The sequence below is a fragment of the Psammomys obesus genome, unplaced genomic scaffold (genome assembly GCF_907164565.1).
Source record: "Psammomys obesus unplaced genomic scaffold, mPsaObe1.curated_primary_1811, whole genome shotgun sequence".
In the NCBI taxonomy this organism is placed as follows: domain Eukaryota; kingdom Metazoa; phylum Chordata; class Mammalia; order Rodentia; family Muridae; genus Psammomys; species Psammomys obesus.
The window spans coordinates 4,051,443-4,069,459 of record NW_026590405.1 but is presented as its reverse complement, the minus strand read 5'-3'; the positions used below and the strand labels follow the sequence as shown (position 1 = coordinate 4,069,459).

The following is an 18,017-nucleotide window of genomic DNA, read 5'->3' as shown; positions in this document are numbered from 1 at the left end:
TGATTGAAATCCAGTATTAAGCACAAGATATGACAGCTAGCACCAGTTACCACATCAAGAAAGAAAAAAGATGATTTAGTATAAATTACTGTAATTGTAGAAATCCAGAGAGTTACTAGCAGGTATGGGAGGCACAGAGTCCGACATCATAGAAATCATATTCTAAGAACAGTGGACAGAGTTGCTCGGCAGACATCTGTCCCAGAGAAGTTGGTGCTGGTCAGGGTTCTGAAGCAATGAGAGAAGCTTGTCTTCCATCCCACTCATGGACTGCAAGGTTTTTTTGTTTTTTTTTTTTGTTTTTTTTTTTTTTTTTTTGTGGGTCCACTGGATCTTTGTATATGTAGAAAGTGGAGGAACTTATCCTCCTGCTGAGGTGCTCTATGGGGGAGCAGAAACAGTCTTCACATGTGACAGCCACTGTGTGGGACTGCGTAACAATTACAGATAGGGCCTCCCTGGCTCAGTATCCAGCTCTACAGAAAGCTGAGCTGAAAACTGGTAAAGTTCTTTTACTCTGTGTCGTTGGTTTCCTCATCTGTGAGATTCTGGAAATAATAATATCTCCTTATAGCCTTGCATAAATTGAGATAACATGCGAAATGTCTAGAACATATGTGTTCATAATATGCACTTTCTGTTGCTGTTCTTGCAGAAGCTTCACAAAAGGAGCCTCTTTAGTCATGTATCCGCCTACTTTGAGAATGGTTTTAAAAATTGTTAGTTTAGTCATGCCTGGTGCCCCACACCTTCCATTCCAGCACTACTAAGGAGATAGACATGAGTGAATCTCTTTAAGTTTAAGGCCAGTCCAGTCTCTATAGCAAGTTCTAGGCCAGCCAGGACTACACAGTCAGACCCTGTTTCCAAACAAGACAAAAATATTGCATTGGGCAGAAGGTTACATGTTATACGATTATATTTATATGTCCGCATACATGTGTCTCTGTCTGGAAGCGTTCTTGAAATAACCAAAGTATAGAAATGGGGGATAGATGGTGATTATAAGAAAACAGACAAGTGGGTTGAAGTAGGCATGGTTCTAAGGGGAATGTGAGTAGCGCACCCGTGTTCCCAGCACCTGAGTTTGAGGTGATCTTAGACAGCACAGAGAGATTGTGTAAGAAAAACAACAAACATCATGAAGGATTCTTGTGATAAAATTTTCACATGGCTTGAAAATACCCATCTACACCAGTTGCCTGGTTTGGGGATAGTGGGTGAAGAGTACATGGAACTTTATTATTTAGCTATGTGTAAAAAACTCTTAAGAAGATTATTGATAGGGAAAAATCGGTGGTGAAAGCCGTTTATGTGCCTGTGTAGACAGATCAATAAATTAACCATCACAGAAGGGAAACTGAGGTGACCCAGTGACATTGAGTGAAATGCCTCGAACTCCTGGCGTGGGGTAGAGGTGGAATTAAACTAGGTGGCAACAGTTAAAGAGAAAAGATAACCAACACCTTTATTTTCCATTTCAAGCATACAGATGAGTCCAGCTACCTCCACATTCTGTGAAATGGTCCACTGAGGTCTTGTGATAAAGAGAAGGTCGATGAGTGGCAGCTCACTATGGATGTAGTACAGTAGGTGGGCATAACAGAAGATGGCCAGGGTGACACATGGGAACCAAAGCCACCTGCCTTCCTGATCACACTGAAGGTTTAGCTCAGGAGACACCTTTTTCTAATCTTCCCTTTCTCCCTCTAAGTGCAGGATTTCTACTTTTTGTGTTCTTAGCACTCTACTCATAAGTTAATGTCCACTTACTAGCAGTAGGTCATATATAGAGTAGGTGGTTAATGTTGACTTTTGTCGTGGTCCTGCACAGAATGGTCCTTAATCTAGAGGGCTATATCAGTTACACAGTTCAAATAAACTGGGGAATGTCACTTAATGAGATTGTGATTATCGTTGATAATGAACTTTGTTACACTGTTCATTTGTTTTAAATAAAAGAAGATTCTCAGGTTTAAACAAAACCCCAGCAACGTGAGATGTTTAACCATGAATACGTACGTGTTGTAATAGCCAACAACATCACATAGTCAACCAGGAGGGAAAAGGCAGTCTTCCCACAGGCCAAGCAAAAGGAGACTCTTAGAGGAATGATGTGCTTGACTCTCGGGGCTCAGCATTAGTCACAGGGAATGCTGTCAGCCTGAAGGAATGAGGAAGAAGTAGTACTAGTTAGTAGTTAGTAGCATAGTCTCTTAAACATCCAGTCCTTGCCACAACGTAGGTGACCTTACCCAGATGTCCAGTGTGTGTCAGGTAGTTGGAGGGAGAGGACTCTTCCTTCAAACTCCAGACGACCTGGGCTGATTCCAGGGTGCCTGTCCTTTATGTCCTCAATATGGGCTTGTTTTGGGTGCCTCCTGAAATTTTTATAGTGTTGGTTTTGGATATGAATTAGAGGAGAAGTGTGCAGTTAAAAATCTCCTTTCTTAAAATTTAAATGATAGTATCGATATATAGCTTCACAAGTAGAATGAATCAGAACGTCTCATGTTCCATATAAAAACTTAACAAAGACATTTAAAAAAATCCATGTGCTGCTCCTCTTAACAGTGTCTTGTAGTTAAGAGAGGTCTTTACAGTACTTGGGGCAGCCTCCTGAGAGAGCACTTCGTAGCATGCTCCAGCGGCCCTGGGTTCGGTGGTGGTAATAAGAATAAGGCATTTCCGTGGGACGGCCTTCCACATTGCTGCCGTGAGGACAGTTAGGTGAGAGAGTATTTGCCCCCTAGAAGATTTGTGGTGTGTTTTGAACATCCTGAGAGCAAAGCCCCTCAAAGCTTGTGGTGCATTTAAAGAGGCTACTGATTCTACCCCCCCCCCCCACTTCCCTATCTTCTTTTATCAGCAAGGAGAAGAATTAGAGGTCTGTGTTCAGTTTATAGGGTGTGTGAGAGGATGAGCAGCCCACCGTGCTGTGCCTGAGAGCAGAGGAGATAGCCAGAAAAAATAAATTGGAGTAAGGAGTGTGAGGCTGGAGCATGGGCGGGGCTAATGGCTGAAACCTGTGCTGCCCAGCAGGCTGCGAAGAGTTGAGTGTCAAGTGTCTACCGTCTAGGACTGCCATCTGTCTGTACTCAAGCTCAGGTCATCTTCTCCACAAGAGTTTAGTCATCAGCCTCTAGAAACTCATTCTCTGTGCATGCAGTGTTTTTCTTTTCATTTGTTTTGGTTTCTTGTTATTCTGAAATTATTCTAGATCATTAGAAATAGAAGAAATGAAAGAAAATTCCCATTTGAATTAAGTGCAATTTTTTTTTTTTTTTTTTTTTTTTAGTGGACAGTGAGGAAGTAGTTCATTGTCTTGAAGTTTTTTGTGGTACACAGAGTAAAATGCCAGGAGAAGGCAAATCTAATCCCCCCAATGCTCCAGAAGCAGAGCGTAAGATGAAACCTGTAAAACAGGCCCTTTCAAGTCTCTTTTATCAGTTTTTCCAGGGAGAGGGTGGTAGTTTTTGTGGACAGAGGTTTTAGCAGCTTAAGCTCCTTTAAATGGTGGAAGGAGAGACAGCGGTGATGTGTGAGGGTTCATTAATTATTGCTCTTACTGATGTTTGCACAGGCTGTTGGGATCATAAATGTCAATCTGTCAAGAGACTGTGATAGGTTCTAAAAAAACTGATTGAGTACCTCAAAAGCTGCCACAGAGCCTGAGATTAAACAGGCTCCTCTGTTTCTTAGCGGTGTGGAAGGCGTGGGTGGACGAGCTGGGGGAGGTTTTCTTCTCTGTTGCACTTTGTCTCTGTCTTTGGGGTTCTGTGTGGAGGGCTGGCTGGAGCCGGGGGCGAGAGCCTGTGAGATACCAGCAGGCCACAGCTACTGTTAGCAGCCTAGGGTGGGCGTGGGTTGCCAGCTGCACATTGCCAGGAGAGTAAGAGAGATGGGATGCAATTTTGACAGGCCCGACACAATTCATTTGGAAAATTTCAGGAGAGAACATGAGTAATAAAGACAAGAACAGTGACAGTAAGAACAAACGTGGATCTCTGTCAGAGACAAAACAGTTTGAAAAGCAGCAGCCCTGTTTGTTGCCGTCAGGCTTTCATTGTAAATGTATTCCTGAGTTGAAAGACTCAGTGCTAGTTACTGTCTGCACTTGGCTAGCAAAGTCCAATTAGAGGAATTTCTCTCTGTAGACATTTTAAAAACATTGTACTTGTTTCCTCTGTCACACGTTGAGCAGTGGTTGCCTTCAGACCAAGAAATTGGACATGGGTAAATAGGTGAAATTTTTCTTAGAAGATCTTGTGTGGTGTCTTTGTCGTTAGACACTGGCTGAGGAGAGGGGTCTCAAGTGTGAAGGGCTGTGAGCTGGCATGGGGGTGCTGCAGCCTTGTGTGGGTACACAAGCCCAGAGGAGTTCTCAAGAGGAAGAACATTGGGAAAAATCTGCTTTGTTGGCTCTTTATGGAGGACCTTAATTAGGAGACTGCTAACTCCTGGGGTGGGAACTGTGTCTAGCTTGCCACGGCAGCTCCTCCTGCTGCTAATGAGCATGCTCCTTTCCTGGACGTGTTTCTTCTGACAGTTAAAGCCGAGTGCGAGAGTTATTTCTGTTCACCTTGCTCTCCGTGTTTAACCCTTACCGCCTGAGTTCAGCATATGCAAATAGATTAATTAGATGGTTTCTGCCATTGTTCCCAAAACTGAAAATGCTTCAAATTAGAGGGGCCGAAACTTAGAAACAGAAGGCAAATAATCAATTTTTGATTCCAGGTGAACGGTAGACAGCTCTTTTACTGTTAAGTCGTATTTGGGTCTTTTCTGATAGTCTTTTTCTAACTGACTTAAAATTTATAATTGAGTAGTTGAATTATTTAGTTCATTATTATGTAATTAGAATCCCGGCACTAGACATCTGTTTCTCTTATTTAGGCAACTCACCCCACAGTACAAGGTTTCATTAAATAATTAGCAGAGGAGATATAAAATCCTTCCGTAGCCATGACACTGAGCCTATGGTCTTCTGTTGATTTCATTAGCTTCTAATTAAAACACCGAGTTGACCTGTGGAAAATGTCAGAGAATGACTTACTTTACCAAGAAGAGACATGTGGTGCAGTCAGCCATGACAGCATGCAGCACACAGTTTGGGAGCTTCAGTCTGTTCTTCCTCACAGCAGGGAACATCAGAGGACAGTAGGGCTTCTTTCCACTTCATGTAGACCATCAGAGATGGCAGAGAAAGTCAGTGTATCCCAGAGCTCTAATGCTCTGTTCTCTTAGGATCTGGAAAGAGTGACACAGTCTGCGGGGGTAGTTCATTGTGATTTAGAGCAGTGGTTCTCAGCCTGTGGGTATGATCCCCTTGGGGGGTGGTTCAGAGGACACTTACAGGAGTCAATATCAGATATCTTGCAAATATTAACATTATGATTCACAACAGCAGCAAAATTACAGTTATAAAGTGGCAAGAGGTGATTTTATGGTTGGGGATCACCACAACATAAGGAACTATAAAAGGGTGGCAGCATGAGGAAGGTTGAGAGCCACTGGTATAGAGTCACAGAAGACTGTAGCTCACAGCACAGCTGTGCACAGATGTGTTTGGTTGTAGACTTGTGCAGATGCTAAGACACTGACTCTCGGAGGAACAAGGGCCAGTGCATTGCCTCCAGAAACTGTTTCAGCGTTTATATTAAAGTGGAATGGCTAAAGGGAATCTTGGCACAGGACCATGCAGATTGGTCCCTACCATTATTATTGACACTGTTTAGCATATAGTCTGATTAGATGAAACTTAAGAGGAGAAGAGATCTGGCCTGGACCATCTTACCTTGGTGGTACGCCATAAAAGCAGGTGTTCAGTGAAGACACGCAGTAAGACCATGCAGACCTGAAATCTGGTTCCCACCCATGGCCACTTGCAGCATGAAGGCTTGTCTTCACATCTCCGTCCTGATGCCATTGAACATCACAGGGCTTCCCTCTTTAGCGCTGTTGACAGCTGAAATTAAAGTTTCCTCTAGAAAGGGAATCATGTACTCTGCAGTAGGTGACACACTTGGCTGTTTGGGCCAAACTCCTCAAAGAAGCTTTGAATTCCAGCTTTGTGCTTTTCCAGACCAGTGTACTTTTCAGAGATGGAGGTGAAAGAGGCCCATGATCTGAGGGGTTATATTTTACATGATCAGTGTATTAGCATCATGCGTAATATCCATGTTCAGCTTGTTACCCACCCACCCACCCATCCACCCATCCATCCATCCATCCATCCATCCATCCATCCATCCATCCATCCATGGTCAGGTTCTCACTGTGTAGCTCAACTGGCTTGCAAGTTGTTATGTAGACCCAGATGACCTTGAACCTCCAGAGATCTGAATGCCTTTAGTTTGTGAGTGTTGAGATTGTGGTGTGCCACCATATTCAGCTTTAACAAGATTATCTATCTATCTATCTATCTATCTATCTATCTATCTATCTATCATCTATCTATCTATCTATCTATCTATCTATCTATCTATCTATCTATGCATCCATCCATCTATCCATCCACCTACCTACCTACCTACCTACCTACCTACCTACCTACCTACCTACCTAAGTTTTCGGTCTGGAAAGAAGGTTTAGAAGTAAGGAGCATTTCCTTCTCTTTCAGAGGACTGGGTTCAGTGCCCAGCTGTTTATAAACCAGGTGGTTATACCTACCTGTAACTCTAGTTCCAAGGAATCTGATACCCTCTTCTGGCCTCAGAGGGCTTCCACATTTATGTGGTGTGGGTGACACAATACTCCTTTCTTCCCTCTCTACTCTTTCTCCCTTCCCTCTTCCCTTCCCCTGCCCCTCCTCCTCTCCTTTTGTCTGTACCCTCCTCAAAATAACTTAAAAAAAAAATGGGAGTTTTCAAGTTGCCTCCACCTTGTTGTATGTGCCACACCTCTCATTCCAGTTTAAGGGACATTTCTTTAAAAGATACTTCAAGTAGGACAAGCAGCAGAGGTTTTTGTTAGGTATCTAAATAGGGTTATTATCACAAATAGCGCCATTTTTGTGGAAAAGGACCCCCAGGAGAGCAGTGTGCCTCATTTGAGGTGAATTCCTTTTGGCTGGCTGCTTTGTAATGATTTACATTTAGATTGTTGCTTTTTGTTCTTTTGCCGGCAGAAGAAGGGGGGGGGTTTGACCTGTGGCAGCCTTAGGCACTACACTAACTGGGTCTGGACAGCTTTGCTCAGCAGAGCTGGGAAATAGACTGAACTTGCTTTTCGTAGGAGGGCTTATTCAGTTGGTTTGTGTTGGGGAGATCTCGTACAGGGCTGGAAGAATTGGATGAGATAAGGCTTGTACTGGGGAAGAATGGTGCATGGCATCTGTACTGGTGGCGGGGCCGGAACTGGACACACTGCCCTTCTGTTGCTGGAACCAGTCGATGGTCTGGTAAAACATCCCCTCCACACAGAGACAGCTGTGCCAGTGTGTCCCTCCCTGCTCCATCTTCTCAAACTAGAAAGCAAGGACTGCCAGGAGAGGGTCCAGCCAGCCATCCAGCGCTCACCATCGCACAGTCAGGAAGCAGGGGAACACACCCGTCCTCTCTAGAAGAGCTAAGGGGTGTTTGGTTTTCATTCCTGTGACAGACACCCAGCAGGCAAGATTCTTAGGTTTAGTTTGCTTCTGTTTTCAGAGGTTTCAGTGTGTGCAGAAGAGAGGAGGAGTGAAACAGCTCACATTTTGGCTGACAGGAAGAGTCCAGGGCAAGATAGTCCACCAGGGGACATGTCCCAGTAACCTCCTTCCCTAGCCAGGCCCTGTCCTTCCACAATCCCACCATTTCCCACTCAGTCTCTTTACAGCTTGAATACACAAAAGAATGGAACTGTTAACAAAGACTGTCTCAGAGCTGCCTTTCAGACGAAGCTAGCGTGTCCTGTGACAATCTCCTAACCCTCGTAGGCCATGCTTCTCACAGGAGGCCAACATAAGGCAAGAGGAGGGAGGGCCAGTGTGCTGTGGACAGGGAAAACAGTGCTCCACATGGGATAATTCAGGAACGAGACTTAGTGGGAAATTTGACTGGGGAGCGAAGACTTAATTAAAAAGGGTTCCATGTAGCAGTGAGTGAGTAGTTGTGAAGAGAGAACTGAAAGGTACTGAGACCAGAGGTCAAAGATAATCAAGAGCCAAATGTCGATGGAGCCCTGAGAGAGAGCAGCAAGATACAGAGAGAATGAGAGGCTTGAAGGGCAAACTGTGCAGGCCTTTTGAGGTTCTTGATAAAGCACTAAGACCCCTTTTTTGAGAAAGGGTTGTTAGTGGTTTGAAGCAGGAAGACTTGAGTCACTTGACTACAGTATGAAGAGCTAACTGGGGAGGCTTGGCATTGCTCTGGACAGTTGTCTGCCCAGCCAGGCACTAGTCCTGATCCCCAAATGTGTTGTCTTGGTCAGATTCACAGTCTGAGAACGAGGCTTCACCCGTGAAACGGCCGCGACTACTAGAGAACACTGAGCGGACTGAGGAAAGCAGCCGGTCGAAGCAGAAGAGTCGGCGTCGGTGCTTCCAGTGCCAGACCAAGCTGGAGCTGGTGCAGCAGGAACTAGGATCCTGTCGCTGTGGTGAGCACCCCTACTCAGGGCTCCTTCCTGACCCCACTCTGTCTCTGACACTGCGTGGTGCGTCCACTGTCTCCGTCCTGCTCACTGCTCTGCTTCTTTTCCCATTTAATACTTAAGAAATTATGCAAACTAACGAGTCTGTGGTGTGTAGCATAGACCGGAGAGACAATTCATTTTAGATGAACTTTTAATATATATTCCCCATCCACATCCTTTTTCAATCATGGTTTGATTAGAAGCTTTTCTTCTGGAACCCTCACTGACCCAGTGAGTTAACACCGTGAAGCAGCTGGAGTATCATCTGTCCTCCTTCGTTCTGCCACCTCTTTGGACTTTGCACATGGTGTAATTTTTAGATCTTGTATACACCGGAACAAAATTTAGGCAAATTCTGCTTTTCTTCATGACCACATGTACCATGTCAAAAAGGTAAAATTGTAGCTGCATTATTTTCAGCTCACTTACAGTTTTCCTGTTCCTTTTTTTTAGTTTCTGAATTTTGGAACATGCTATGAGAAAAATTGGTTTGTGGAACAGAGCTGCTACCTGGTGGACTCTGAGCAAAGCCTCTGAGAACTCTCCATCTTTCATTTCAGGAAGAGAGCTTTAACTCTCCTCAGGGCTTATCTCACACTGTTTGCTGGCACAGGGCTGCACAGTGCCCTGTGCACTGCTGAAGTTGAATTTGGGGGGCATTGTCTGTCTCTGAAGAGATGACCTTTTCTGCTGTGGCCCCTCAGCCATCTGTGGAAATGGGCAAGTAGGGCATGGGCTGGCTTCTGGAAATTGAGTCAGAGCAGCTGTTTCTGGCAGCAGCCCTCTGTGTTTGTCACTGTCTAGCTGGTAAACCTTCAGCCTTGGAGACAGGGAGCTGGGTGTGGCATTCAGTTGTGCATAGAGAAGTATAAAGAAGAGAATTGGGATTGGCGGGAGCAGACTGTCCACAGGGTATTAGGCTCGGCTTATATCAGAGCCTGTGGTGTGCCCTGGTAAGGCAGAGAAGGCTTCTGTGGCGAGCTAAGGAAGTTTTGGAGTCTGGTGACTTCGCTTCATCTGAAAGGTCGGTGTGATCCGTAAGGTTGCAGGTTCTTGCTTCTGTGTTGAGATGAGCTGTGCTGGTTTTCAGTGATTCATTCTGTTAGCTGTGTTGAGAAGCCTCCATACTATTTCCTCTGTTGCCCTTAATATACAGGCTTGTTGTTCCTCAGAATGGTAGAATTTGTTTCCTCCTCAAAGGTGACTGAGTAGAATCCTGGTAGTGGGCAGGATTTGCTGAAGTAGACCAGACAGCTGTCCACGGGGTGCTCGCTGCCTCTCCTCTGACAGTGTGAATGTTTCCTTTCCTCCTAGGCAGGCCAGGGAGAGTTCAGAGTAGTTTAGAAGACCCACGTCTCTACATTTACCCTGCATCTTTGATGCAAACCACTCAGCTTCCAAAGGTCATAGCACCTAGCTGAAAAAAGTTCAGAAGTACTTAATAGATGACCCTTTGCTTCTCAACTGTGGCCATCCGCACCATCAAAGTGTCTGAGTTATGCCACAAGCTCTTTACCTCCTGGCTAGAAGCCTGGCTTTCTAAGTGGGTTCTGAAGTTCTTTATAGACCTGAGTTCTTTCTCAGTTACCTAACAACATGTAGTTCCTTGTCCAGTTTTAAGAAAAAAGTCCCTTCAGAGGGAGCCTTCCTAGAGAGCTGGAGAACCTTAGACCACAAGCCCAGAAAACTGACTGAGTCACCTGCCACTGTTTAAAGGATGGAGGGTAACGGGGTGAGCGTATGCTCCGGGGCTTTGATGAACTGCTTTGTGTTGCTCCCTCCTGTCTGCCTGCTTGAGTTCCTCTAGGGAAGGGTGAGCTGTGTGGTGATTTCCGTGAGGGTCCACAGAGAGGTGGGAAAATACCGACTACCCTGGAAGCTGTTAAAGGGAAGCACACTTACTACTGAAAGTGAAGACTCGACGTAGTTGAACTTAAATTAGAACACTTCTCCACTGCGGAAAAATCTTTTTCTGTATATATTCGCAATCTTTTCTTCCATTCCCCTTCCATTCTATACAGGTTATTAACTGCTGACAAGAAGTTCACATCTCATAAATAATGCTTAAGAGCCATTGCTATATAAATTGAATGTGTTATGAATTGTGATGGGCCTTTTTGTAGCATTCGGTGCCTAGAGCAGGAAGAACAGAAGATGTCATTTTCATTAATTTCTAATGAGGTGCCAATTAAAGGCAGAGAAGATGCTCCAAAGGGAAGAGTGGCCAAGCTCCCCTGAATCCTCCGCCCTGGGGCTGTCATCCAAGCACTGCCAGCAAAGCCTTCTGTAAAAATTCCATTAAATTACAGTCTCATCGAGAGCACACACAGACACATTCAGCTTCCCTTTGATCTTCAAAAGAGCAATTTGTAAGGCGAGTTCTGAGCCTTCTCACATAGGACAGCTGTAGGTGATAGGAATTGTTAATTGCCAGGATGTTTCCTGGGCTTTCAATAAGGAGGTGAATTTTGGAGATGAATTCTCGTCTGCCTCACTGTGACTAGATAACCTTTATGTCAACAATACCAAAGGAACACCCTTTTCCTGTGAAATCTTTCCGGGTGCCAATTAGAAAGGGCATGTGGTGTGGGTGGGATGGTCCAACATCCTAGGGCGCCTTCCACAGCCCAACTTCTCGGAAGAGAGACAGTCACATAGAATAGGTTTGCTTGTTGCATTTCTACTTGATAGGGTGACAAATTTGATCTTTCCTGTTGCAGGAGTTTTGTCTCCTCAGGCCACCTAGAGGATGTTCTAAGTCTGGCCACTGTCATTGAGCCTGGGCCATGCACAGCACCGGAATGCTGGGTTTTGTGACCCATTAGCTTGGTTTTGTGATGTCAAGCTCTAGTGTAAGAACTTTCATCCATTTTGCATGTTTTTAGTATGTGGTGACTCAGCTGGTTTTTATGACATTGTGGTAATGTCACTTTCTTGATTGTTTTCAGAGTAAGGCCCTCTCCATGGTGTTGTCTTCACATGCTGCGGTGTCATTTTACCTCTGTCACTCACTATCAAAGCGAAATGACAGGTGTTTATTGAGATGACCTTTCAAAGCATTCTGCTAAAGTTTTGTGGGGAATAAGGGACATACATATAGGATCTACGAGCTCATAGACTAAGGAGTGAATGTGGTGCCTATGAGAACTAGAGCTGGGCAGTTTGTTGGGACATGCTTGCTGGCCTGCTCTCAGAGGTTCAGTGAAATGGTCCCATGTGACCATATATACATACCACTCTGGACACCTCAGTCTTGGAAGCTCTACGGGGGGGAAAAACAAAGTTCTCTGGGCCCATCTGAATAAATCAGCAGGGGCCCCCATTGGGGGCTTTCTGAGAGCTGGTTGTGATGATCATGACTTTTCCTTCCTGAAAGCTGTTTGCTGATAGCACAGACAGACACTGGTCTGCAAAGCCAGTCACTGCAGCACACGTCATCTTCAGGGAGCTCACGCCAGCGCTATTCCTGGGCCTCCACCGTGGTCCACGTCTGTCTGTTGCTCTGCTGATGCTCTTTTTCCAAAGCTTCCCCTCCAGGGTAGGGCTCACCCATGAGCAGGTGTTATGTTTAGTTTCAACATCTTAAAATAGGACCCTTTGTTGTAGTTACACACACCACACACACACACACACACACACACACACACACACACACACACATCACGCTTTCATGGGTTTTAAAATTAGAGCATCATTTAGGGTCTGTTTCTTAATGGTTTTAGTTGCATTTTGTCAGTCTGCTATAGTACTGCACGGTCGTGATGTGTTTTTCGTGGAGTTTCACTCTGGGAGGGTTGGTGTCCATCAGCCTCTTGGCATTGATGTTATTTGATTCACCTGTACACCCAAGCCATGTTCTTTTCTACCTTCTCTAGGGCACCTAATAAGCAATATGTGGGAAAAACTTTAACGATGTGTTAATAGCCTACTTTTCATCAAAGTGTCCTTGAGAGGCTGGCACCATGCATGGCACACGTGTTTAATCCCTGCACTCTGAAGACAGAGGCAGGCAGACCTTTATGAGTTCAAGGCTGATCTGGTCTATGTAGAGAATCCCAGGCCAGCCAAGGCTACATAGGAAGACCCTGTCTCAAAAAACAAATCAGAGATGTTTGTGAGGTTTGGCATTTAGTCATGAATCTTGCCTGAACCAGCTCACAAAGATTTGATTCCACAGTGCCACGTGACACTGGCATTCTCCAAGTGGGGCCTCCTTTTTTCCTGTTTCTTACCTATGGCTTCTGTGGATTCCTCCCTCTACCCTTTTCTGCTGGCTTAGGAGTCAGTGGTATGTATTTTTTTCATTACTCACATTGTTCCACATTTGGTCGAATTGAAGTTCTTTCAGCCCGGCTCCTCGTTGACAGAGTGAGGGAGGAGGAGGAGCATAGCAAGATGTGTCCAAGTCTTATACTTCCCCAGGTCCACACCAGTTACTTCTCCAAGGACCTGTAGGCTGTTTCCTGTGCAGTGATTTGCTAGGCCTGACAGGAAAGCATGCACATACATAAAAACCATACCAGACAACCCATTGCTAGAGTTTTTACCAAGTTATAAGGCGCATTAAGAGGATGGGGTCAGGAAGGCTCTCCTTTCTGCCTGGAAGATTGGACAGGCTTCTGTAGTGAAGGCTGTAAGGAGAAGTGTGGCTGAGAGGTAGGGAAAAGCAAGCACTTGGGCAGCGTTGGTTGCAGAGATTTTTGTCTGCACCTGGGTACAACTGGCATCTAGTGCAAGGGGCCAGTACAGAGGAAGAGAGGGGTTCCAGTTCTGGGTTGAGGAGGTTGGACTTTGCCACAAGGCAAACCCCTACAGTAGTTTGGGGTATAGTCAACATGAATCTAACCTCTTTTTTTAAATCAGGCACACAGGCCTCCACCACAGCCAGAACTTATCTGGCCAGTGTGATGAGGAGACCCAACCTGCAGGAGATCCTGTTTTTTGAGTCTAGTAATGAAGACTCAAGTTTCTCTAATACTCCTGAGCTAGCAGCTGGTGTGTGTTACCCATGGCTCAAGAGGAAGGTTTGTCTTTCCACACTTCCAGAAGCAGTGTGTATCCGTGCTGTGTTGGGAACTCCCCTAACGAGGGAAGCAAAGCATGCTAGGACCCATGTTGCAGTTGTGAGTTCCCATGCGGCAGCTCATCCCCACCCTCGATGTGCTCATACAAAACAGCCACTTGCCCTTGTTGAATGTGTAAAAGTTCTGGGCTAAACCCAAACAGTCACGTCTCTGTGCTGCTTGTCTGTCACAGCAGATGCACCCCCCCCCCCCAGGAGGCCCAGCCTGCCTTGTGTGCTTGGCCAGCCAGTGTGGAGACTGTGCACAGACTTGGCCGCTGCCCCTCCACACCCAGAGCATGTCTGCTACCCATGTCCCCTCCCTACTGACATCCGATCTCATGACACAAAGGTTTCCACCTCAGTGGCTGCGTGCAGCTGCTGCTGTCTTAGTCTTACAGAGATAGTGCCATGAGAGCTTTTGTCAGAGCTTGTTAGACAACCCAGCCTGCCCAGAGTACTTATAGACAAAAGGGGATTATTCTGAAAGGAACTACTGATATGTTATAGTTTTGATCTAGTAAAATAATTTTGGCTAATTCTTTGTCCAAAAATTTTTTAAAGCTTTAAAAAAATTAACACACTATAACATTTTACATAAAAGTCTCCCAGTTTTCAGTTTGGAGCGTTTTAGTAAATTCATGTAAGTTATGTGGTTATCACCATTTGGCTTTATAGCTACCATTCTGGAAGGATTCAGTTCTCTCTCTAGTTCCTTTCATTTTCCTGCACTAGCCCTAGCCAACCACTGACTAGCTTTCTGTTGGCAGTTTTGCTTTATCTAGGCTTTTAATATCAGTGGATTCACAGCATGTAGTCTTAGGCCTGTGGCATGTGGCATGCTTTGAGAGTCATCTGTGTTGCTTTTGGTTAGTTATCCTTCCTCTGAGAATGCCACATGGAGAGGAGATAGCCCGTGTTTCTCAGCGGCAGTGAGCGTTTCTGTGTAAATCTTTAGGTGGACAGACATGATACACAATGTAATTTTCATTGGGTGGGAACACAGCGCGGAGTGGTGAGTGTGTCCCGGGAGCACCACCAGCAGCTCTCAGTGTCTTGTGCCAGTCTGCAGTTGAGCAGTGTGCTAGGTCCTGGCTTCCCCGTGCCCGTGGTGCCCTTCGGTGCTTCCTTCTTCTCTCCAGCTGTCCTAGTGGGCGCCTGTCCGCCCAGTATTACTGATTTTCTTCTCCTCGGACCAGGGAGCATCTTCTGTGTGCTTTGACTGAGACCTCCTGGTGAAGTGTCCTTTCACTTTTCAGACTTTGCTTTTTACGGAAGAAAGTAGCTTACAGCAGGCTGACCTGGCTGGTGGGGTGAAGAGTCTGTAGGGCTCGGAGGTGCCATCTTAACCATTTCCAACCCACAAATGCAATGTCTCTCTCTCCATTTACCTAGGTCTTTCAAAAATTTCTTAGACATGTTTTATATTTTTCACTATATATATTTTGTTCAGTTGACCCTGTATGTTTTGATAATATTGTGCTTGGAATCCACATTGCCTAATTTTGGATTGCTGCTCCCTTGGGAAATACAGTTGATTTCCTTGGAGCATCTGGCTCGCCTGGACGTCCTGTTAGTTCTGTATTTCCAAGTTGCTGCCCATGCATGGCATGTCTTTCCAGTCCGTGTACCTTCCTTCCAGTTGTCTCTTTCTCTCTTTATCTCTCCTCTCCCTCTCTCTCCCGGTAGATAGACGGGGTAGTTGCTAGATTAAATGCTAAGTACACACTTGGACTTGATTACCTTGCCTTTCTTTCATCACCGTTAGCTGAAATTCATTCTTTTCAGCATTAAGTACAACCTGAGGGTGAATTTCCCAATGCTGCCCTTGTCCTGTTGAGAGTTGGTGCTTTGCGTGTAAGGACTGTGTGCAAGACATGGCTTAGCAGAGGAAGCTATGTGTGCCCTGTAGATAGGTTTCCACATCCCACGATACACTGTGGACGCTAGCGCTTGGTGTGGCTGTTGGCTGCTCATGGCGGTGTCCCTTCCTGCCCTCAGCTAAAGGCCTCAGCCTCAGCACCTCCCTGTCACCGCTTCCAGCCCCACTGTCCACACGTCTTCATAAATTACTTGTGTCTTTTGGTCTCTCCGCCAAACCAGTGTCTTTGACTCCTTAACTCCCATTTAGTTCAGTCTGCAAATCTTTGCTTAGGAATTAGGACTCCTCTAAGGGGTCTCTGCAGCACAATACACCAAATAGCATCCCATCACCCCACACCCACACATGCGTCACAGGTACACACATGCATATATATGAAATACCTTTGTAATGGGCTATGAATTTATTTTTCTTACAAAGTAATGACATGCATATTCACAAGGTTTTACAAGAGGCCTGTCTTTTCCAGGGCCTTTAGTGTTGTGTTTACAGCTAGTCTGAGTACCTGCCACACTAGTGTTCCCGAATGGTTTTCATTGTGGCTCCCCTCAGCCGTGATTCCTGGGAGGGTGCCCTGCTTTAGGTAATCCTGATACATTTAAAGACACTGTACTTAATAAGCTCACCGAAAGAAACGTAAAGGTAATTTAAAGACAATTACTAGAAATTTCAACTAAGTAGAAAACTGGTTAGTGAGATTTTGTATCAGTTTTAACTGACTTGGTTCATTTGTTAGGCCAGCCTCCTGGCCTAGCATGATCCTACATTTCCAAGGTCTCACCTCTGAAATACCTTTAATTTGTGAACTTGGAGATTGCTTCTGGTATATGAGTTTTTACTTTTTTGTTTGTTTGTTTGTTTTGTTTTCTGCAAACTTCTGGGAAACTGGTCAATTCTGTTCCCTTTCACATGAGCAAGTTATACTTCCTTGAATATTGGTTTAACATCAGCTTCCCTTTCTCTGTCCCCTTTTCTCTGCCAACCTCTTATATTCCCAGGGACCTGGGCTATATAGTCATAGCCCCATGAACAGTGCTGAACTGTGTGGCGCCCGTATCCCCAGCCCTGTGTGGTGAGCTGTGTGGTGTCCATAATCCCATGGTCCCTGCTAGGCTGTGTGTATTATCTGGTATTACCAAGTGAGTTCTAGTGAACCTGCTGCTTGTGGGGAAAATTTCCTGGCAGTAATGGTTGAGGCAGGCCCACTGTGATGAGGCAGTGGGTAGGCCTGTCCCCAGATAGATTTTTGAGGCTCCCAGCATGTATTCAGCTTTGGGGTTTCCTGATACAATATTTGGCTGAAGGTGTAAGATCTAGAAAGGCATTATTAGCACTAGTTATTTGCATGTACTTTTCTCTCCTTGAATTTTTATTGGTGAAAAGAAAAGTCAGAAAAGACTAAACTATCAGATAGGATAAGGTTGCCTGCTTTATTTAATTTTAGTTATTTTATGTAATTTCTCATAAACTGCGTTCTACCTTTGGTTCTTTGGGCTGGCAGAAAATGGGAGGTCATAGCTTGCTGTGTGCAGCCATACTTGTCTCTTATCTCGGCATCACACAGCTGCTGCTAGTGAGAATGCAAGTGGGAAAGGATCTTAGGACCCAGCAACTGGGCACATTGCCAACATAGGGAGACCCTTGCCTGGCCAGGTACATCTGCACTGAGAGCGTGGCATGGCTTGTTCCCACCCTCTTTGCCATTCAGCAACACTGTACTGCCTCTCCCTCCTTGCCGAGCTTGCCTGTCACCAACTGAAGTTGAGTGGCTTAGGTTTTCTGCACCCCAGGCCCTGAGGTCTGCAGAAATGGTGCTGGAGTGTGGCTGAGCCAAGCACTGGAATGGGTGGTGGGCTCAGGCTGTTTCTACACTTCCAAATCAGAGCCCTCGCCAAAGCTGACCTTCTTTTAATACAGCCTTACTTGATCAGGTGACCCCATCCTCCTGAGGGTACTGAGACATTTCTTAGAAACACGGTGGGCCTCTGTTGACATGGTTTTAGAGCTAAAATCTGTCTACACGGCCACCCCTCTTTCCAGACTGTAAGCACTGCGGGAGGAGACCATGTTTATTCTTCTTCCTGGCTCAGAAGCACAGCCCCATCCTCAGTGTGCAGACACACAGGGACTGTGAAAACAGACTGAGAATCTTGAGGGGCGTAAAGAATAGTGCCATTGATGTCTGTCCCTATTTAGGACTTAAGTCGTGTCTGTTTGACTCTTAAAAAGGCATTATAGAACACCAGCACCTCAATTTTTAGACTGAATACTCTGCTTTGAAATTGTCAGAAATGCTAAGGTAACACCTGGGGTTTGAATCAGGCCTTCCCTGTCCCTCCCTCCCTCCCCCCCTCCCTCCCTCCCTCCTCCCTCTCCCCCCCTTCTCTCTCCCTCCTCCCTCTCCCCCCTTCTCTCTCCCTCCCTCCCTCCTCCCTCTCCCCCCCTTCTCTCTCCCTC

The 18,017-nt window shown here is 45.6% G+C and overlaps 1 protein-coding gene across 2 annotated transcripts in view; it reads left to right on the top strand.

The window, feature by feature from the left end:
• Window positions 1-18,017, top strand: part of Zfand3 (zinc finger AN1-type containing 3) — a 216,030-nt gene that overhangs the window by 183,518 nt on the left and 14,495 nt on the right. For both annotated transcript variants that reach the window (XM_055607204.1, XM_055607203.1), the window contains one exon: window positions 8,413-8,580. In XM_055607204.1, the coding sequence (XP_055463179.1) occupies window positions 8,413-8,580 (168 nt within the window). The remainder of the gene's footprint in view (window positions 1-8,412; window positions 8,581-18,017) is intronic.